General features: G+C 40.5%; 1 protein-coding gene across 2 annotated transcripts; it reads left to right on the top strand.

The window, feature by feature from the left end:
- The first annotated feature begins 119 nt into the window (after positions 1-119).
- DDX1 (DEAD-box helicase 1) lies at positions 120-22,498 on the top strand. Of its 2 annotated transcripts, none has more exons than XM_066611928.1 (26): positions 120-253; positions 3,079-3,130; positions 3,497-3,560; positions 3,940-3,969; positions 4,234-4,330; positions 4,943-4,990; positions 6,070-6,153; positions 6,461-6,544; positions 8,003-8,079; positions 9,371-9,443; positions 9,534-9,610; positions 9,860-9,974; positions 10,285-10,423; positions 11,401-11,461; positions 11,979-12,077; positions 12,592-12,681; positions 13,569-13,757; positions 14,998-15,049; positions 15,443-15,589; positions 17,165-17,256; positions 17,596-17,668; positions 17,914-17,986; positions 18,082-18,124; positions 18,416-18,511; positions 19,507-19,627; positions 22,184-22,498. In XM_066611928.1, the coding sequence occupies exons 1-26, from the start codon at positions 238-240 to the stop codon at positions 22,312-22,314; spliced, it is 2,223 nt and encodes a 740-aa protein (XP_066468025.1). In that variant the 5' UTR covers positions 120-237; the 3' UTR covers positions 22,315-22,498. The 2 variants fall into 2 exon arrangements, with proteins under 2 accessions (XP_066468025.1, XP_066468016.1); XM_066611919.1 differs by lacking the exon at positions 120-253 and adding an exon at positions 314-461.
- The last annotated feature ends 471 nt before the right edge of the window (positions 22,499-22,969 follow it).

Here is a 22,969-nt window from a genome sequence, read left to right as displayed (position 1 = left end):
GGTTGAAAACCGAAGCGACGTCATCGTCCAGTCATGTCCTCGCGAACGAACTTTGACGTCATACGTTTCAACAAAAGTCTTGCCTGGTCAGAACGTTGCCTGAGCAGTTGCTGGGCAACCCGGAAGACTAGAACGGTGGGACTTCTGCGTGCGCACGCGCGGTGAGGCTGGCGCCTCGCGAGGCTTCCCTAGGCGAGGCTGGTGGCTGCGAGCGGGCTGGTCGCCGAGAGTGCGAACATGGCGGCCTTCTCAGGTACGTGGCTGGGTGGAGCGAGGCCTCCCCTTTCCTTGGTGCTCCTCCGGTCGGAGAGGGCTGAGTCGGACGGAGATGAGAACAGGAGAGCGGGGGGAGGGCGCCTTGAAGCTGGACTGGTGGATCTGTCTGGGCTCTTGGCAAGGAAGAGCCTCCATCTGGCCCGGCTTTGAACCAAGAGTCCAATCTGCTGCATGTCTACTCAGAAGTAAGTCCCATTCTAGTCAATGGGGCTTACTCCCAGGAAAGTGTGGATAGGATTGCAGCCTCAAAGCCCATTCCTGTGACTGTCTACTCAGAAGTAAGTCCCATTCTAGTCTATGGAGCTTACACCCAGGAAAGTGTGGATAGGATTGCAGCCTCAAACCTGCAGTCAGTTGAGTGTCAGGTCTCAGCTCGCTTGAAATGCTTCAAAGAGCACACTCCTAGGTGTGTCTACTCAGAAGTAAGTCCCACTGTGTTCAGTAATAGTTACTCCCAGGAAAGTGTTTATAGGATTTCAGTCTAAGACTTTAGGTTTAGGGGGAGATTGGCTGCAGCAAGTTAAGGCTGCAGCAGCATGACCAGATACAAAGGAGACCAGGTACTAAAGGTACTATGGAAGAGGGGATTTTGGCAGGTGCAGCTCAACATGGAAGGGTTTAAAAAGCTGCACCTGCCTAAATTCCCTCTTCTATACAATGGTTAAGGGTAGAAGCACTCTGCTCACCTCCCTTGCATCTGGTCACCCTGGGATACAGCTGTCATTTGAAAGGCAGCTGATTTTTAGGGGGGGGAGGCAGTGTGCTAGTTCGCAGTACAGTAGTACAAGGTTGCTGCCCAGCCATATGCACATGAAAGTAAATCCTGTTTCGTTCAATTGGATTTAATATCAACCGGGAGTACAGTATTTACCAAGTGTTATGTTAACTCAGAAGTCGCATTGAGCATGGTAGGTTTACTCCCAAGTAAATGTGCGTAGATTTGTAGCCTGTAAAGTTGCAGGTGCACAATTGCTTACTCAGAACAATCCACTGCATGTTCTCTTGGAAGCAAGTCCTGCTCAGTGGGATTTTAGTTTTTTCTAAATGTTTATAGAGTTGTAGTCTTGTTTCCTAAGGTGTTGATAGGACTGCAAAATTAAAGGTTTTTTTAAAAATTCCTTTTCAGTTGACTAGCTATCACCCACTTTGGTAGATGAGTTGATTAAGCCTGAATCCCTTGGGAGTATCCCTCTTTGAAAATGTGTGAAGGGGTAACTAATGTGTATTAAGTGTTGATATGTTTATTTGCTGTGGAATCTGAGTGAATTCTCATTTGTCAGTGTTCTGCTGTTGCTTTACAGATCTCTGTAGCTGAAGTGAATAAAATTCCTTTGGGAATGTGGTCAGTCTTGCATTTGCAGCATGCTAAAGAAAAAACTTCTTTTTAAATGTAGAAGTGTTACGTTTCTGTGGAACAATTTATTCTGCCTATCACGGATAGCTAAATCTCAGAGGCTATACTGTATTATTAGACCAATAAATCAGAGTTGTCTGATTTCAGTGGAGCGTATCTAACACTAGGTAAACTAGTCTGAGCTGCTGTTTTGTTAAATATTCAAAGATTTGTTAAAATATTTTTTTATAAGCAAGAGCAGAAATTTTGACTAGTCATTTAAAAAGAATAACTTTCATAGCAAAGATCACTAATACTATGGTGTTGTTCCTAACTCACAGCCCAGTCATAAGCTGTTCAGCGCCCAGGGCTTCAGTAGCACCAAAAATAGCTGCTGCTGCTGCATCCTGCCCATTCAGTGGGCAGTCCCAGTGGCTTCTCAGGAGAAGGGGACTTTCATATCCTTCCCCTGGGTAAGACAAATAGCCCCACAGTGGAGCTACTCAATTCCACAGGGACCCAAGGTTTAGCACAGAATTAAGAACCTCTGTGTCAGAGGGTCCCACCTCCCTCTTGCCCCTCTCCCCACCCTGGCACACCTCCTCCCTGCCCCGGAACGCCTCCTTCTCGCCCCCCCCAATGCTACCACCTATCTCTCCACTGCCCGGCGGTCTGCACGACCACCGAGCTGCAGAGCACCGGCACTCCACCAACACTGCAGCCTGAAAACGTGCCTTATGGCATGTTTGCAACAGTATGCATCAGCAGTGAGCTGGCATGCACTGTATAGCATTGGGCCCTCAGTCATCTTAGATATCACAGCTCAAATTCTGTAAGTCGTGCACATTGAGGAAATTGTAGCGAATTAAAAGTTTGAACAAACAACCTGAAAGAATGCAAAGCAAAGATCTTTTTTGAATACATTATTTTTAACTTCTGAAATAAACTGCAAATGTCTACCAGGATCAAGTGAAACCTGGTTTAGAACAAAAGATTTGACAGAAACAATGGATTAGTAGTAAAGACTTCTCATTAAAGCTGAATATTTGCTGTCACTTCAGGTAAGAGCTGGATCTCCTAGCTATGCAGGAAGATATGATGATATGCTGTGCAGCCTGATCCTGTGCACTTTATCTCACTAACAACACATTGTCAGATGTCTGATAAACTGGTGCTTGTAAATAAGAGGAAGCTAGGAGGACACATTGTGTATTAGTAACTGTAATGATGTTAAACCAATTTTCCTAATGGAAGATTAGAAGGTAGAATTTTACAGTATTGGAATATCATCATTTCATAGCTTTGCAAGTTAGATACATGCAGAATTTTTCTCATATAAAGTTTAAGACTTTAAAAGTTGAGAAACTGCTTTCAAGCTTGTATCCTTTTTCCTTCCAAGTATGTATTAGTGAAATGTTGTCTTGTCTTGAACACAAATGGCTAATGCTCTTTCTTTGTTTTGTTTGCAGAGCTGGGTGTTATGCCAGAGATAGCTCAGGCTGTGGAAGAGTTGGACTGGCTGTGAGTATAACTACTTCTGTCTGTATCTGCTCAGATCAATAAGTCAAGATACTTCAATTGATACTTTTGCCACAAGCAGCAGTTCTGAAAATTCTGCCATATTTCATAGAAATAACTTTGGGAAGTGATATCAAGCCTGTATGGGAAGATATATAAAAATAAAGCTCAAATTTATTAAATGAACCCACAAAATTAGCTGGAATTGCTGTAATACAGCACTGCACAATTCAAGAGTTTGGCTGTAAATATGCATGTGTTTCAACACTACCTGTTCCTTTTTTAAAGCAACCTGAAAAATAAGGTCTGCAAATGTCACACTGTTCTAGATGCCTAGTAAAGCTTGTAATATGTATGTGTGTTTTGTAGTCTTCCCACAGATATTCAAGCAGAGTCTGTCCCACTGATTTTAGGAGGTGGTGATGTCCTTATGGTATGTATTATTACCATCTGTTTTATAAACTATCATGTCCTATGACCCACTCTTTTATTTGTGCACCATGTTTACTTGCAAATAAAACTTGCTTTGTTCAGAAGACCGATACCCTAGTGAGTGTGCCCTGGGTAGCAGCTTTATGATTTTACATAGCTCTGTATAGTCTTTTCCTATGCTGCAGTCTTTATTTTCTGCTCTGTGTCAAACCTGGTATCAATCTTTAGAACAAACTTCATCTTGTACGATCTTTGTTTGTACAAGATCGTATCTTTGTTTTTTCCAGTACTTTGTTAATCATAAAGGAATAAGCTTATGATATACCTGCTTGAGACATAAGATATCTTAACAGCCTTACTAAATCTTATTTCCCACACAGGCTGCAGAAACTGGAAGTGGCAAAACTGGTGTAAGTGAAATTTTCATTGATGTATATAAAATAATTTTGAGATAAGTTTGTACTGTGAACATTTTTATGTAAGAAGTTTTCAAATATTCTTATTTGTGAGTGACAAATTTTTGAGAATCAGCACACATAGGCATTACTGACTCCCTACACATGAACATAGAAAACTTGTCCTGCTACTCTTTATTCCAGCACTTTGTAACTTGAATCTAGAAGACTATAATCTTTTCAAAACTTGTAGCCTAATCAAGCAACTTTGTATTTCAGGCATTCAGCATCCCAGTTATTCAAATAGTTTATGAAACTCTGAAGGACCAACAAGAGGGCAAAAAGGGGAAAACCACTATAAAAACTGGTGGGGGAGGTGAGCCTTTCTTTTATTATTGCTAAAATACACATTGTATTAATAACTGGAATATAATTCTCCAGTCTGGGAGAAAAGGTTGTTACCCCTTAAGGGGATTGGCAATGTTGTAATGGTGGCAACAGCAGTTCCAGGATTGCACCACTGCCATGAAAAAGAGCTGTTTTTTACACTTTTGACGTGTCGCTGTTGGCCTCTGGAGGCTGCAGACAGCCTACGAGCTTCCCTGCGTCTCAGGACGGCTCCAAAAATGCAATTCCCAACCCTCTTATGGTTTTAATCTGAAAATCTGAAGTGGGTTGCGATCACATTTTTTGAGCCACCCTGAGGCACATGAAGGCCTGCAGGTCCCTTGCATCCTCCAGAGGCCGATAGCAACCCCTAATAAGTGTCAAAAATGACTCTTTTTTTCACAGTAGCAGCACAATCCTGTAAGCACCATTGCATTGCCCCCACACAGACGTACAGAGGTCCCAAGTCTCTCTCGACCTAAGTATCTAAATTTGAATTGGCATTTTCCATGTCAAAAAATGCTATTGCCTTTTGAGTAATAGAAACGTGGAGATCTTTTCACTGCGCTGTAAGGTTATACTACTGTGTTTTTCTTGATAGTACTCAACAAATGGCAGATGAATCCATATGACAGAGGATCTGCATTTGGTAAGTTATATTAGCCCCTCTATTGATCTAATTGATCATTATTTCTCAAATGGAAACTTGCCTTTTTATACTTAGAAATCAGTTTCAAACCATCTATAATCAGCAGTAAATATGTCAAACTGAGCTTGTAGACTCCAGATCACAGCTATGTACATTGCAGTTAACCTCTAGCCTTGGTGTATATTTTTACTTCATCTTACAATATTTTTTAGTGTTCCAGTGTTTAGTCTGTCCTCATTAGGCAGCTACTGCAAACTTAGACCGCTAGTCCTGAAAATATAGCCCTGAAAATGATCTGATGGTATGTGATATCGTTACGTTACTAAAGCTAAACAAGCCGATGTCTTGCATGTGCCTGGATGACGGGCGATCTGGAAATCCTATGTCTGACCAGTTCTAAAAAGACAGCCGCATAGAAATGTCACTAACAAAATTAAATGTTGCCCTATTGAAGTCACTAGAGAAAGTTAAATATTACTGAAGTTGCATCCCAATAATGCATCCAACCATAAGAGAGAAGAAAATTTTATTCCTGCATTATGTATCCCTAGCACAAATCAAGAATGAAACTTAATACATTATGTTAACAGTAGCTTCAGTCATGCTTGAACCTAATGCCTAAAGGATGCTGCAGTTGGTATTCCCAACAGATAGGACCATCTGGCTGTATGTTAACAGTGACGGGGGGGTGGTGGAAATGGTATTTCTGAACTACAGTTCTTGGCTCTGAGACCACATGATGCTCAAAACTTTAGATAACTAAACTTTAGGTAACTATTTGCTTCATGTAATATGCAACTTATAAGCTCCGGTCACCTCTGGAGCAGTCCATGTGGGGCCGACCCCATGGGTTTGGGACCTGCAGATAGTGAAGTCTGCAGGTCCTAAGTCCACTGATACACATCCATGGCATTGTGGCATAAATAGTTAACCAAATGCTGCCATGTTTCTTTTCATGTTCTTTGGGGAAGTTGTGCATAACTATTTTTCAAGACACTGTCTTGTGTAGATTGTGTATCTTGTAAAATAAAAAGGAAAATTTTCAAAGGATTATAAAGTTTGTTCTTTCTCCTGTTTAGCTATTGGGTCTGATGGTCTGTGCTGCCAGAGCAGGGAAGTAAAGGAATGGCATGGATGCCGATCAACTAAAGGTGTAACTAAAGGTATGAAAATAATAATCATGGCTGTGTGCATTTGTAAAGCTAATGAAAGTCTTTGAAATATAAATGATCTGGGCAATAATTCACCTTTTTGGCTACTTTCAGGATAGTAGTACAGATGTAGGCAAAAGTATGCTCACCGTGGTGAGTGAGGTTGGCTGATGTAGCTTTGAAAATGAAGACAGTACTGGGTCTTCCTGTTGCATTGACTTCTTTAATAAAGTTAAAGTGCTAATCATGATGTAATCAAATTAAGCCATATGAGTGAAGATTGAATGAACTACATATAGTCTTTTCTTAAAACATCTAGGAAAATATTATTATGAAATGTCCTGTCATGACCAGGGGTTGTGCAGGGTTGGATGGTCAACCATGCAAGCTTCATTGGACTTGGGTGAGTATGTAAAAGAACTGTGACTTAGCCACTAGATTTGCACTACAGCACATATTTTTACTCATTAAAGATGTACTTCTGGTACAACAAAGCAATTGCACTGGGGGAGGGGGGAAACTAGTGAGCTGAGCAGGAGAACGTGTCATAGGAAATATATGATGTGCTTTATGCTACCATAAGCTAAATTCTGGGTGTTGAGCAGCAATACTGCATCAAATTTTAACAGTCAAATGTTTTTGAGGCAAAGTATAGATTTTTGCAAGATGTGAAAATCCCCCAATTTATTGCCCAGTTCTGGCCTGGGCCAGCACCAGCGCTGACCTTCAGCACCGGTGCTGGATGTCACAAAGATGCTGCAAGGCAAGCCCACAACACCTTGGCCAAGCCAGTGCTAGCCCAGTGCCAGTTGGCACTGAACCCAACTCCAGCCAGATGCCACCTGGAGCTAAGTAAGGGCTCTGGGCAGCAGTGAGGACTTTGGAGGCGAGGGGAAGATTCCAGGGTGGGGCAGGGGCAGGAGGGAGTGGGACAGGCAGAGCTGTACTCCACTGGATCGTGAACTCCGTGTCGGACCTCAACACGGAGTCTCTCAAGTCTGTGCCGGCAAAATAGCTGGTGCGGACTTGAGAAGCCCCATTGCAGGGCTTAGGGCTTCCCCTGAGAAGATCTCTGGCAGTTATCGCTATGCTGCAGGATGCAGTGGTAACCACTTGGGCACCATTGCACCCTGTAGTGGCGCTGCCTTTAGGATTCGGCTGTTAGTAGTCTTTTATACCTGTTTGCTCCCAAAGCACCAGAACATTTTGTTTGCATTTTTGGGACTGCTGTGGCTGGGTTAATACAGTAGCCAAGGATCAGAAGTGAAGGTGGTGATGTCACTGTAAGAGTAGCCAATTGGTTTTGGCTAACTAATGTATCTAAGGTCAAACAGCCCATACATTTTCTTCACCCTAAGTTGGGGCATTGGACCTACATTCTTGCCATGCTCTCATTGTAGTGCCTGCCCACATTGCTCAATGAAACATTTTACTTGATTTAGTTCTACTTATGTGTACCTAATTTTGGCACATTATGGTTGTATGCACATCCACGCTATGCATGACAGGACTGAGGTGAAAGCATGGATCTGTTGCCCTGGTAGCTGGGCATTTTCCTTTTTCTTCCCTCGACACCATCCATTTGTTAATGTTTTCACAAAGGAGTATAGAAATTACCAAAAAGGGGGATCTTTATGAAAGGATTCACATAGTCTACCTATTTTGATGGGGCACTCATCAGCAATACACTGATCGAAAAGGACATGTGTTATTTGTGTCTTGTATTTCCTATTAGGAAATTAAATATTGATTTTTGGCACCATAGCAATCAAAACTAATGCATAATTACGTTGTATATCATTTGGAGAGAAGTACATTCTGAGAATTAGATACAGAAAAACTTGCATTGTTTTTGTTCCAGGCACTGACAAATTTGCCTTTGGCTATGGTGGAACAGGGAAGAAATCCCATAATAAACAGTTCGACAGCTATGGAGAGGTACAGTGGTGTTTTCTTTTCATGATAACGAGTACAATGATTAAATGCTTTGAATTTCAAGAATAAACTCATGAATCAGCCATGTGGGTCTCTTAGAATGTGTTATTTTTATTTTTAAAGTGCTTTTCAATCTAATCAAACAATAAAATTATGGGCATACTTTCAAAATGTGTCTTTCTGTGATCGAATCTGTTGCTAAGATACATCATATTCATGTGCAGTTGGCGGTGTAGCTTGCCTGTTAAGCATTTCTAGTCGCTTAGATGGTTTCCTGAATGTCTCATCTTTACTTTGACCACAGTACTCGGAGGAACTGTTGTTTCATTTCAACTGACACAACATTTTGTGTCCACAGGCTAGCTTGTGGAATGATTATTAAATCAAAGTTTCAATTGGAATGTGTTAGCTGTACAGTTATTTCAGTATCTGTATAGCTCGAATTCTCTCTAGCCTTATAAAGTTTGCATTAATGACTTTCTGAATACACTCATAAGAATCCTTTCAGAATCCATTCAATGCGTACAAAATGTTCCCAGAATTCATCTTTACTAAGGTATTTTGTGAGGAAAGTAACTTGGAATTTAGTTGTATAAGAGCAAACTTCAATTAATGTTTGGACTTGCACAACCATTTGGACCTGTGATAGCTATGAGGAAAAGTCTGCCTGTTATGATTTGTGAGTTGACCTTGTGCATCTACTGCCGCTTGCAGGATTCAGCACACCACTGCACCTTCAGAGCATTTGCAGTAGTGTGCGAAAACCATGGAAGTATATGCATATGTCTAGCTGTCTTGCCATAGGTGAAACAGTTACAAGTCGACTGGTGTGCTATCTGTCATGTGACTAAATAGTAATGTGAAGAATCTCCATTTGTTTAGCTGATTTATAAAAATTACCAGACATCTTGGTTAGATTATCAGTTTGAAATCTCCTTCTTGCCTTGACTAGCTCTTAATTCAGATACTTACCCATATTTTACCTATTGAAGGATGTGTATCTTGATTGCCTTTCTAAAAAGATATGTCATGGCCAACAATAAAATCGAACACACACCATCAGAAAATACAGTCAAACTAAAAAAAAGTTTAATGATAAGATCCATTCTAGATAACTTTACTGTAATTGCCAAAATTAGATTGAGTTGTATTTGCATTTACTGAATATGAAATGCTTCTGATTAGTCACTATTCATAAGCTAAGATGCTCAACAATATCTAGATAATGTGTTCAGCACAGTCGTTGCTTCTTATAAGATTTCACTTTCAAACAATTGTCTTTGTTTTTTGTTAGGAATTCACTATGCATGACACAATAGGATGCTATCTAGATGTGGATAAAGGGCAAATCAAATTTTCCAAAAATGGTGGGTATTCTACTCTTTCTGTTGCATATTGGATTAGACAGAGAAATTGTTTAAATCTGAAAATACATGATGGTTGTCTTTTTCTTTCAGGTAAAGACCTTGGGCTTGCATTTGAAATCCCTCCGCATCTAAAGAACCAAGCACTCTTTGCTGCCTGTGTTCTAAAGGTAATATCTACCTCAAAGCATTTCACATTTATACTGATTTAATGTCATTTCTATTTAGAATTCCAACCTAATCCAGGAGAAACAAAATAAACACCTGAAGCTTCCATTCCAACTAGCAAACAAGTTTACCATCATGCCCTCAGAGGAGTTCCTATTATTTATGAAAAATGTTATTGGGGCAAGGTTAAGAATGTCGTGTGCCACAGCTTGTCAACTCTTACACAGATTTTCTATTGCATATTTTTGTAGAATGCTGAATTAAAATTCAACTTCGGTGAAGAAGACTTTAAGTTTCCACCCAAAGATGGCTATATTGCTCTTGATAAGGCTCCTGAGGGCAACGCTGTAAAGTCACAACACACGGGTACGTAGAAGGCTCATTTCAAAGCAGGAACCTCAAAAAGGAATGTTTGTATAATGTATAATTCAAGACTTCCCTCTGCCCAAAAAAATGACTTCCACTTACCTATTGTATTCAGCGGATATCATCCCAGCTATCATATCTGTCATTGAGAGCTCCCTCTATGAATGGATGGAACATTCACTTTATCCTTGCATGAGCAGAATGTTCCTTTGTTCATGGAGGGAGCTTCTGTTTCTGGAAGAAGTTCTCAGTGGTAGAAGCACTAGTTGGGATACAAGCGTTTGAAACGTCTCAATGTTTCCCATTTTAGGAACTGCACAAGTAGCCCAAACGAAGAACGTGCCAAATGCTCCCAAAGCCTTGATTGTGGAGCCATCCAGAGAGCTAGCAGAGCAAACTTTGAACAATGTGAAACAATTCAAGAAATATGTCGATAATCCTAAATTAAGGTACTCTCCGGGAGTTTGAAAACTGCAGTGTCCGGGGAGGGGAGGGAGGCAGCAGGGGCGGGGGGAAGGCAGTGATGTGATCCCCAGGATCGCATCGCTCAGGAGAGCTGCAGGGACTGGGATGTACTCACCAGTCCCTGCAGCAGCCTGTTGGGGGCGTGGGGAGCTCTGCGTGAGTGTCTGCAGGGCTCCCCAGCCTCCAGAAAGTGAAATTGGAGCAATTGCGCTCCGCTTCCAGTTTTGCGGAGGCGGAGTGCAATCACTCCACTTTCACTTTCTGCGGGCTGGGGAGCCCTGCAGATACTTATGCAGGGATCCCTGCACCCCAGCACGGCTGCTGTTAGGACTGGTGAGTGCATCCCAGTCCCTGCAGCCCCCCTGAGCAACATGATCCTGGGGGTTGTGTCGCTGCCTCCTCGCTGCCCCTGCCCCTTAAGAGGAAATAGGCCAGGGCCTTCAGGCTGGGGTGTTGCGACACCCCAGTTCGAAAACCACTGGCTTAGGGTCATGTATAACCCCAAAAAATGTTGGTTATCTTGCCCCCAAGTGGCTTGCAGTCTTAAAAACTACTGTAACTGTTTTCTGTTCAGTTGCTATTGATCTTGATAGACTAGAATCTACTTAGAATCTATCTAGAAGTCACTAGAGCATGCCTTTTTGTTTCAGGATTTTTATGCAGAGGAATACAGAAACAAGTCACTCTGGAGCTGTAATACTGAAAATAACTGTTTTAGAAAAATGATCATCTTATGGACCATTAGATATCTTTGCCTTTGCTCTTCTTCTCCAATAGAATATCCTCAGTTCAGCATTTACATACACTGCAGACAAGGCAATTAGCAGTCTAATTTATAGAAAAGGGCAAATGGCATCCTACCTTATTCTTCTCGATAAAAACATGCTGCTGTTTTGCTTGCTCTCCTGGGCAAGATTACTGCACCATAGAAAATGTCCTCTAATGCTATGTTTTCTTTTAGGGAACTCCTAATTATTGGTGGTGTTGCTGCAAGAGAGCAACTCTCTGTATTGGAACAAGGGGTGAGTTTGAAGAGTTCCTGTCAAAGAAAAATGCAACGAAGCATTTCTTTTAGCATCTATGTAGATATCTTAAGTATACAGATGAAACTTCATACGCATTTTTTAACTGTACCCCATCTTTCCATTGTATTGGTATCCAAACCGGCTTACGTTTTTTTTTAATGACACAAATAAATCCAAGCTGAAAATGCAAATATAACTCAGATAAGAATTCTGAAGCTAATAAATTGTGAAGTCATAATTTAACTATTAATAGAGGCAAAAGTTTCAAGTTATTCATTTAGCTGTGTTTAAGTAGAGACACTCAGGTGGCCTTCTGACTGTCAAAATATGAGACAAGGGTTGTACAAAGTGCTTTCTAGTTATATATCTGTAGCACTTAAAAAAACATGTGAGCTAGATATCCAGTCTAAAATGTTTAAAGGACTGCTGTTCACTACTAAAAAAAAGTAAATATTACTACTTCCATTTTCATTTTGGCAAATAGAATGTGCTTACATGCTGTGTAATTTTACAGGTAGACATAGTTGTGGGGACTCCTGGAAGATTGGATGATCTTGTATCAACTGGAAAATTGAGTTTATCTCAAATTAGGTTCCTGGTTCTTGATGAGGCGGTAAGAGTATTTTATTTAAAATATTTATACCTGGCCTTTTCACATCCAATTGGAGGATTTCAAGATGGCTAAAGTGTAGCTAACTGTTGTATATCATAATTATTAAGAAAAATATATACTGTAGAGCATTGTCAGGGGTCCTGCAAACAATTACTTGAGCTTTGGGCCCTTGCCTTTTCTGGTTAGATCATGTGGCTGAGGTCAGTAGATACGTATATCAAAATGATGCTCAACAAATGTTCATTTTGTAGCTTTAGGTGCTCTGACTTTTACTTTAAATGTGGTTTGAAGCAGGCAGTTGTGATTAGCCACAGGATAAATAATTTGCATGTGTCAGATTTTCTTGTAGCCATCTGCACAGGGCATGTCTGCCAAGGAGATTCAGGGGGTCAGTTTAACTTGGAGGAAATATTTTTTTAATGGAAATACCAGTCCTGTATGCTTCTATCTTGATTTGAGAATGCACGTGTAGAACATCTAGTGAGATTATGTTATACGTCTGTTTCCTGTACAGGATGGCCTCCTCAGTCAAGGTTATTCAGATTTTATACACAGAATTCATTCTCAGATTCCTCAGGTAACTTCAGATGGAAAAAGGCTGCAGGTATGAAGTCAACTTACTTTTTTTAATGAGCTAACAATATAGCTGTCATTACCTAGCAAATACTCATCACTTATGAGTCTTAAGAAAACTTGAAAACTGCTCGCGTTGTGTTCTGAGCTATTGTGAAACAAATGTTCACAACTTTGCTTTCGAATATTTAAAACTATTCTTATGATTGGAAATAAAACTACCATAATGGGAAGTAACACTTCCTTCCCCCAGGAGCTTGCAGAAGTGTCTCCCCAACCTCAGCCTTGGGTAACTACTCACAGGGCACCTAGTTCTTATGAACTGGTAGAAAAGCAGAGGTGCTTGCTGCTGAAGGGTGCAATCGCAAGGAGAATTGCCCTGGCAAGAAGCAGGTCCACCCTGCCCAGAGAAGAAGGAGATTGTCGAGATCTTGCTGGTTCCCTTTTCTCTTCTGCTATCTCCCTTTAGCTCCCCAAAAGGTTAGCCTGTATGGATTGGAGAATGTAAACATACAGTCCGAAACTACATGATTTTGGCCCTTCATCATTTATTTGTAAGCCTTCCAGTAGAACAGGATAAAGGAATAGATGTCCCAGAGGCATGGTTCAGAGGCTCTATACTTCAAATGAATAGCATTTCCTACAGGACTGCTGCATGCCTTGCTACTTAACATGGAAACTTGGCTTAGCTTTGACACATCGCTGCCAGTTGACCAGATAAAAATGACTAAATAGCTGATGTTTGGCAGAAGTTGAACAAATTGTTTCTTTGCTAAAAAAGAGAGACTCATTTATAGGAAGAGAGAGAGAGAGAGAGAGCTGACAAGGAGGCAAAAAGTTACATAACCACAGGGTGGCTTCTTCTTTGCTTTGCCAAACTGTAATATCTTACTAACTCTCAGGTCTCTGTGACTTTAGGTAATTGTATGTTCTGCAACTTTGCACTCATTTGATGTGAAGAAATTATCTGAGAAGATTATGCACTTCCCCACTTGGGTTGATTTGAAAGGAGAAGATTCTGTCCCAGATACTGTGCATCATGTTGTTGTTCCCGTGAACCCGAAAACTGACAAACTCTGGGAAAGGCTTGGTAAAAATCACATCAGGGTAAGTAGTGCATAAACTGTTATTTATTTAAATAATTTCTAGCCTGCCCTAACCTCTGAATAAATTGGGCACTCAAGGTGGCATATAGCATAGAGGAAAAAGATTGTAAAGACCAACATATGAAGTGCAATATTATTATGTTAGAGCTGAAGTGCTATTTTAATTTTCCAGGTAAGGATTCTAAGGCATGCACACACATTTAAGTTTTAGTGAAATGCTGTAAAAAAAAAAAAAGAGAGAGAGAAGGGGGATGGAAAACAGAATTACAGAAATCTAATTAGGAGTGTTAAGAGGTTGTATCCTAAATTCTTTCTTTCATGCCTGGAGGAAGCTATTACTCACCAGTTCTCCCTCATCTTTGCTGCATTTCTTCTTCTCGAGAGGGTCCCTCCCTCTTCAGGAGCCAGTTCAGGGGGCAGCAGAGGAATGGTTGAGATACGTGAACCATTCAGCTGTTCAGCTGTGTAAACTGCTTTGTTAACTCCTTTTTTTTAAAAAGTAATACACAAGTATTAATCACAATAATACTTCACTCAACACATAATTAATCTGTGGAATTTGTTGCCATAAGATGTGATGGTCAGTAGTTTGGATTGCTTTAAGAGGACTGGACAAATTCAGGGTGGATAAATCTCTGTTACCACTGGTTCAGCAGCAGTACATCTCTAAATACCAGTTGTAAGGGAGTAATTCCAGGAGAGAAGAATGTCTGTCTTCATGCTTGTGGGCTTCCAAGGGGCAGCTGGTGTGTCACTGGGAAACAGAATGCAGGACTAGATGAACCTTTGACCTGATCCAGCAGGGCTTTTCTTCAGTCTCCCTTGTGCTAACAGAGATGCCTTCTGTTCAAAGAATGACAGTTTTAAAGATACAACCCATTTTTAAGTGTTCTGGAGTAACCTTGCATAAAATGTTTCATGTGTGTCATAGCCATTTTTTGCCTGGAGCTATGCTATTCTCTGGTTTTCAACAGCTGAGCTATTTCTTGACTGCATTGTGTCAAGATATTTTTAGAGGTGCCACTTGATCTAAAGAACTCTTAATTGATTTTTTTAGAGTGTACATTAAACCAAGTTTTGTTTGAATTTTAAAAAAATTTAAATCTATCCCTGTATGCACCTTTCATAGACCATTGCCAAGATAGTTTCAAGTGCAAATGACTGGGTGCCTCCTGTTTATCCTGCATTCTTTTGTGTAAATTCTGTTACTGAAACGAATGGCTTAACACTTTACCTTTTAGACTGATGAAGTGCATGCAAAAGACAATACAAGACCTGGAGCCAATACTGCAGGTAACCCATCTTTTAAGTAAATGGGGGGGGGGGGAATCCTAACTGTTGACTTTATAGAAGTTTTTGAATGAGTTCACGCAAACCTACTTTTTATGTTGGTTCAAAAATTACTGAAATATTCAGTTGCATTGCAAACCGTTCTTTTAAGCATGGCTAATAAAACAAAAGGAGTCGGTCCACCCAGGTCCCAAGATGAGCAAGTCCAAAGCAGGAAACCTGGTAGCAATAAGTTTTAAGGCAAATTTTAGATCCATTTTGATAGAAGTTGCCAAAATCATAATTCATACTTGCCTGTCAGAATAAACTGTTACTGTTCATAGGTGCATACATTATGTTTGACATATTGTACAGAAATATGAAGTTTTGTTCATTATTTTACTTATTTATTTTTAGAAATGTGGTCGGAAGCAATTAAGATTTTAAAAGGAGAATATACCGTCCGTGCCATCAAGGAGCACAAGATGGATCAAGCAATTGTCTTCTGTAGAACTAAAATAGATTGTGATAACATGGAGCAGTACTTTGTGCAGCAAGGAGGAGGTAGTAACTTCATACCTGTTAGTCTTTATTCTGTTCATTATAAGTGGTCCATTTTGTATTGTTTGAGCTGCAGACAGATGTCTTTTCAAAGAGCTGGAGGAGGAGGAGATGCACATCTCTGAAATAAAGATGAGACAACTAACATCACCACTGTATTACAGCCTATGCAGGTTTACTCAGAAGTCCCATCGTGTTCAAAGGGGCCTACTCCTAGGGAAGTGTGCATAGGATTGTAGCCTTAGGATGCAATCCTTACCAACTTTCCAGCATCAGGGTAAGGGCAATGCAACTCAAAGGTAAGGAACAAAACATTCCCTTACCTTGAGGAGGCCTCCATGACTGCCACCCAACTGCAAGATACAGCGCATGCCCCATTGGTAAAGCTATGTCAGTTCTGGAAAGTTGGTTTGGATTTGGGTCTTAGTAACTTGAGGATGTGCAACAAACAAAATAGTTACAGAAAACAAGTCTATTCTCAAGGCGGATTGCCTACTTCTCAAGGTGATAGCTGAGAGGGCATAATTCTGCCTTTGTTCCAAGCATTGGATCAGTCCCTGAACTGATGTGTGCTTCTCATTGCCAGTTCACCTTGAGGATGTGCCAAAGAAGCTCTCTAACAACATTATCACAACCCAGCTGATAAACTTAAGGTGTGACAAGGTTGCTAGAGTCAAACACTTAGGATCCTTCAGCGTCATTGCTAGCCTAGCCTAATGTGCAAATGCCTCTGTTTATCCAATACACCTGCCCATTGTGATCTATGAGCGGGTGTGCATTTTAAAGATCTACCACTGGATTGGCCAGGTGGCAGACCAGTGCCACTGCCTTCTTCTCAGCCTGCATCCCAACACAGGATGGGACAAAAACACTCCCTTCCACAACCTCTGAACAGGAGAGAAATTAGTCTGGTGACCGCCCTGAAAAAGACACCCAAGTGTGACCATACCTGTAACAGACCAATTAAACATCCAAATCATTCTAATAGTTGCTATTGGTATGAATTTGTCAGTGTTGATGTTCTTAAGTAAAAGAGAAAAATGCAGAGTGTTTGGAAAATCATTGATGGAATGAATTCTGTTGACTTGAATTCCACTTAAGTTTTTAAAAATATAAATGTACACTTGCATCTAAAAATGTGGCATTTACATCTATTAAAACAACTTTAATTTGAGTGAAAATAGTACAAAAGCAATAAAAATAAAAAACTTGTACCATCAATGAATTTCATCGTAATGTTCAAGCTGCTTACGTGAGTGGTGGGGGAAGGGTGGTAGAGGCGGTACAATGTGAAAATGCAACATATGTAAATACCTATACACACACACACACACACACACACACACACCTTGTTTGACAGGATGTAGGGGCTTATCTTAAAAGAAAAAAGACTAATCACTTGTTATCACTTTGGTTGTCAGTTCTTAAATGTACGAGTTACACAGAAGTGTGTTCTGCTGTGCTCAATGGGGCTAACTCCCAAGCAAATGCATATAGGATTGTAGTAAGTGTTTCAGAATTTGGTCGCTGTATGTATGACAATCCTAATATCCTTTGTTTTTATGTGGTGTTCTCAAGGGCCTGACAGGAAAGGGCATCAGTTCTCATGTGTCTGCCTCCATGGTGACAGAAAACCTCATGAAAGAAAACAGAATTTGGACCGCTTTAAGGTAATTATTAGAGCCATACGCTTGAGTGGATTAATCAACTGATAAGGCAGTTTTTGATTAGTGAGGCTGATTTTAAAGCATACTTGGCCATTAGGAAATGGAAACAAAAATATAAAGGCATCCTGTTCCTTAAGCATATGGTAGCTTGGACCGTGCCTGCTCCAACGGCCCATCATGTTCCAGTGGCAACCCTTGTTAAGAGTCAGGGCCACAGGAGTAAAGAGATGAGAGATGATGTTGTCAGTCTTTTTTTAAATCTAAGTTCTTAGCATTGAACTAAAATGGTTACATTACAATGAATTCAAAATACATGTGTATTTATCTAATTTCTCTATTTAGAAAGGAGATGTCAGGTTCTTGATCTGCACCGATGTAGCTGCTAGAGGAATTGATATCAGTGGTGTTCCTTATGGTAAGAACTATAATTGATCAACAAATCTATATGCTCGTTTGATCCACAGTTTGGATTTACATTCCTAAACAAAATTTTTATGGTCACAAGCCAAAAATAAGCATTTCGGGTACTGTATCACTATTGGTGAGTGCAGCAGAGTTTTACATAACTCATAATTTAACATTTAATGGAAAATGTTAATATCTCGGGCATAAAGTATAAGATTTTATATACCCTAATGACTAATTTATTATCATTAACAGTAATCAACGTCACGCTTCCAGATGAAAAACAGAACTATGTTCATAGGATTGGCAGGGTGGGAAGAGCTGAGCGGTATGTTTGGAACCTTTTTTTCAAATCTTTTGTGGTGAGGTGTTTTAATATGATCATATTTGTGATTATTAACAAAGATAAATGTGTACTTTCAGAATGGGTCTGGCTATTTCCCTTGTGGCTACAGACAAAGAAAAGGTAACCTTTATGAATATACAGCAACACAAGTTCCTATTGTCTTATAGCTGTTTGCTTTGAGAAGCAGCTGTTTTGCTTTATTTATATCTTACCCTTCAGATGCAAAGATTTCCCCTTCCCCCACATTGATCTGGCTGCTGTCATCATGGGAAAATTTTTAACAATTTAAGAGTTTCATTTATTCTTAATACAAAATGTTGTTTTCATTCAGTGGGTGTGTTAAAGGACCACCTAATAATTTTTATACACTACTTGGTTTTGTCTCATAGCATGTCCAATCTTCTTGCCTAGGTTTGGTATCATTCGTGCCCCAGTCGTGGAAAAAGCTGTTATAATACTAGACTGAAAGATGACGGCGGCTGCACCATTTGGTACAATGAAATGCAGGTAACTTTTTACGGGGACATCTAAATTCTTATTTTTGTGTGTATTTTGAAAATCAGACAAGCATGGTAAGTACTGTAATGCTAAGGTGTATAAATGGGAGATTAAATATTCAGGCTGCAGCCATTAAAATTGCTGAAATCTTGACATACAATTTTATTTAAAACATTTGTACCCTGCCATTCCAAAAAGCTCCAGGAGGCTTGTAATGCTTAATAAAAATCTTTCTAAAAATGCAAAATTGCATACAAATAAGTTTGAAGATACAAATGCAGATACGTTCTTGCAGGGCCAGAGCAACAAATAAAAGATTAGATAAAAAGCAGCAACATCTCAATAAGATCCCCTAAGGCTGTTGTAGATATTAAATAGCTATACACAATATGCTGAGAGTACTAAGGCAGCAAAAAAATTGTTTTTATTTATTGTCTTACTGCTGTTGTATGTATTGTGGTGGGTTTGTTTTAAAGTTTGAAATTGTAAGCTGCCTGGGGCATCTGCTCCAGCAGATGAAAGGCAGGGTATAAGTTTTTTAAATAAATAATAATAAACTGTTAAGCAATAAACAGAATAAACCAGGAAGCAGCCGGAGATATCCCAACCCTACTTAATCTCAAATTCAGTATGAACAGAAATGTCTTTAGGCCTTGCCAGAAACTCTTCACTAAAGAGGCATATCTTAAGTTTTGCAGTAATGCATTCCATAAAAGGGGTGCCATAGCTGATAGAGCCTTTTTCTTTGCGGCTGCACCCTTGACTTCTACCAATGGTGAAGAGACCTGCTCTTTTGAATACCTCCTCTGAGACCTGTGAATAAATTACTGTGCATAAACCTGAGCATCTTAAAGAGAAGTCTAGAGGTTCTTCATGGTATGCTGGTATATCGATGACTAGAGCAAAGCAGGTCACACCAGTGCTTTCAAATGTACACAACAGTTTTGTGTCCTCTCAAAGAGAATCAAATACCATGTCTTATCAGGATGTCTTTCTTCTTTTAGCTGCTAGGAGAGATAGAAGAGCACTTGAACTGTACCATTTCCCAGGTTGAGCCAGATGTTAAAGTCCCAACAGATGATTTTGATGGCAAAGTCACCTATGGGCAAAAGAGAGCTGCTGGTGGTAAGTCAACTATTACTAAATAGATTCACCTTTAGGGAATTTTCTGGTTACCTGTAGTATTTGTATGAGGAAGAATTGCAATGTTGTCTCCATTATCTAATTATGTTCAGTATACCACATGACCACGAATGTCCTCTTTCACATATTTCAATATTCTTAAAATATCTTCCTTATGATCTAAATTTCCTACAGGTGAGTGAAGCAGGCAGGGGTTGTGGGTTACCGCCCTGTTGTTCCAATTAATGACAGTGACAACAACAGTAATACTAATATTGGCAATATTGCATTCAATGATTATGTCCCTTTAAGGCAGCAGTTTTCAACCGCTGTGACTTGGTACACTGGTGTGCCACGAGACTGCCTCAGGTGTGCTGCAGGATCAGAGGAGGCAGGCAGCAGCTACGTGCCCTGCGGGAGAAGCCGCTGCTTTGAGCCTCCCGTGGCAGGCAGCCCAAGCAAGGGAGCAGCTAGGGAAGGGGCTGGTCGTGGCTGCTTTGCACCCCACGCAGCAGCTGAAGAGTCTGCTTGGAGCTTGTTCCTGCTACTGAGCATGACTCAGGCTGCAACCTGATCCTCACTTTCCTGGAAGTAAGCCCCGTTGGCTACTATGGGGCTTACTTCTGAGTAGACATGCATAGGGTTGGGCACGAAGGAGGTTGTTGCCTGCCTGCATGCTGATTGGCCAGCAAGAGAAGCCAGGAGGTGGGAGCTGTGGAGTGAGTGAGAAGAGGGAGCCAGAAGCAGGCACATAGCGAGCGAGTCTGCTAAGGCCCCCCAACCTAAGGTTTCAGGGTCCCTGAAAGTTCCTTTTCCTTGCCAGTTTGCCTGCAACTCCCCAAAGTGACCCTCCCTGCACTTTGGGGCTTTTAGAGGAAGGGCGGCTGGGCCACAATCCTGTGTACACTTTCCTGGGAGTAAGCCCCATTGACTACAATGGGGCTTACTTCTGAGCAGGCATGCATAGGATCTGGCTCTGGGGGTGCTATCCCATCCACATTTACCTGGAAGTAAGCCCATTGACTAAGTAAAATTTTGAAAAAAAAATTTGACATTTTTGCCAAGTAATCAAGCTCCAATTATCACTTCGACTTATCTCTGGGTCAGTCAGAGGGCAGAGCCTTTGAACTCTGAACAGTTTCCCTTCTCAGCTCTGAAAAGTTTCCTTTCTCCACTCAGCTCAGGTAGGCACCTCATTAGTTGCTATAGTAATTTTCCTGGGACATTCCAGCCAAAGTTAACCTTTTATTCTCCTTCCTTCTGCTGCAGCCTGGTTCTGCTTTGCAAATGCTTGCAAAGCAGGTCTGTTTTTGAAACACCAGGATGGGATCCTCCTTCCCAGACTACAATTCAGTGCACCATTACTTAAGAATAACACCCATGGAAAGCAGTGGGTCTGCTTCTGAGTAAAAGGGGTTGCAAATATCTCATCTCTCTGCTGTAAATTGAATTGCACACATTCAGTTATGTGTTATGGGTTGTATGTTGTATGTAGAGCTTATGGCTTAACACACCAGACACCTTAAAGGTGGATTTGATTCATGGATCTCCTGCAGTGGTTCCCAACCTTTTTCACCTGTATATCCCTTGGCAGCCCATTTCCATAAATTGTACCCTTCATATTAGCAAAATATTTGAAATAATACAAGCCCTCATCTTTCTCTTTTCATCTGTTTGAAGAACAGAAGACTCTGCCTTTGCACTGTTTTGCACCAGAAGCGTCCTGAGAAATTCTGGGTGATTGATCACTTTCCATATTATGTTTCAGCTTTTTTACTGTGCTGGTTTTCAATCACTGGTTCATAGACGAATTGATGACCAAAAACTAGCTATTGGTGGAGCTTTCACAGCCAACTAGCTACCTCCCTTCCTGCCTTGCTGGTCCTTGCAAGGCATTCTGGAGCACAGCCTGCCTTTTTCTGCCATTATTCTATTCTTTTTCAAGTACCCCTAAAGGCCCTGTTGAGTGTCCCTGGGAGTACATGAATACCAGGTTGGGAACCACTGTTTTACTGGTATGTAGTTTACAGTGCACTTACTCTGATAGTGTTTACAAAAAGGTGGTGAAGACCAGAATTTAAAAAGAATAAAAATGTATCTTAAGAACTTTTACTATGTTTTTAATAAATTAGAGACTACAGTTCTTAGGTAACAATTAGTGGTAGGTTATTTTTCGGGATCTGGCCCTGGGTAAAATCAGATAAAGCTATTGTCAGACACCCCTCTAAGTTTAACTCCTGACTTATCCGAGGGTCATAGAAAATTCCATGATGGTTGGCTCAAAACCTGTCCTTGACTTATCTGTGGGGTCGACGTATAGGCAGGTGTCTGAGGTACTTTGAGGCTCTGGATTTCCAAAAGTGGTTTGATGCATGCATTTACTGTTCCAGAAGCTTTGCTGAACATAATAGGAGCCTGAAGATCTAGATTTTAGCCAATGAGAGCCAAGTTTCTCAGTAGCAGGATAAATATGGCAGGAATCATTTATTTACTGAGCCATTATATCTGAACTGTGAATTGAGAAGGCAAGGATAACGTAGTCTCTGGTTCTTTTGACAGGTGGAAGCTATAAAGGCCATGTGGATATTTTGGCACCTACAGTACAAGAGTTGGCTTCCCTTGAAAAGGAGGCTCAGACATCTTTCTTGCATCTTGGCTACCTTCCTAACCAGCTGTTTAGAATGTTTTGATTGTGCCTTTGGCAAGAATTGCTTGAAAAGCTGAAAATGCTGAAGTTCCTTTACTGTCTTGGAGCAGTAGTACTTTGTTTAGTTAGACACACCAATCTTGCATGTTGTGTAGCCTTTTGAAAATGAAATCCCTAATGAATTAACTATTAGCATGAAAAGAAATAAAGAGAGCTGTTCAAAACTATATGCTGTGGCATTTTGTTCTTTCAGTCCTGTCCTCCCCACAAATTGGTTTAGTGACTCTAAAAACCCTGATAAAAACTGTAACCTCCCCCCCCTTTTTTTTTTGTTTTGGCAAGTTGTAAACTTGCTTACATCTCAAAACTTGCCATCTCGAAAAGGTCAAAGCCTTTTTGACAAAAGTGCTGTTTAAAAATGTAGTATAGAGGATATTGCTTCAAATGTCCTTGCTTGCTCAGACTGAGTGTAGAGTGTGCCAGAAATAGAATCTTAACGGAAGCCCAGATTGCAACTAAATTATGAGCAGCTCTTGTTCTCATATTACATAAAATATGAGCAATAAAAAACAATGAATTTAAGTTTCCCCAGTGAGAATCATTATTGCTTTAAGTGATATCTTAATACTGACTTAGGACTAGTTACCACACAGAAAGGATAATATGTTAAATCACTTTGTGGACAATACCACTTAAGA

Source organism: Tiliqua scincoides, chromosome 1, assembly GCF_035046505.1.
Source record: "Tiliqua scincoides isolate rTilSci1 chromosome 1, rTilSci1.hap2, whole genome shotgun sequence".
Taxonomy (NCBI): Eukaryota; Metazoa; Chordata; class Lepidosauria; order Squamata; family Scincidae; genus Tiliqua; species Tiliqua scincoides.
Note: the sequence above shows the minus strand (reverse complement) of the source record. Positions and strands in the feature narration are given on the sequence as shown.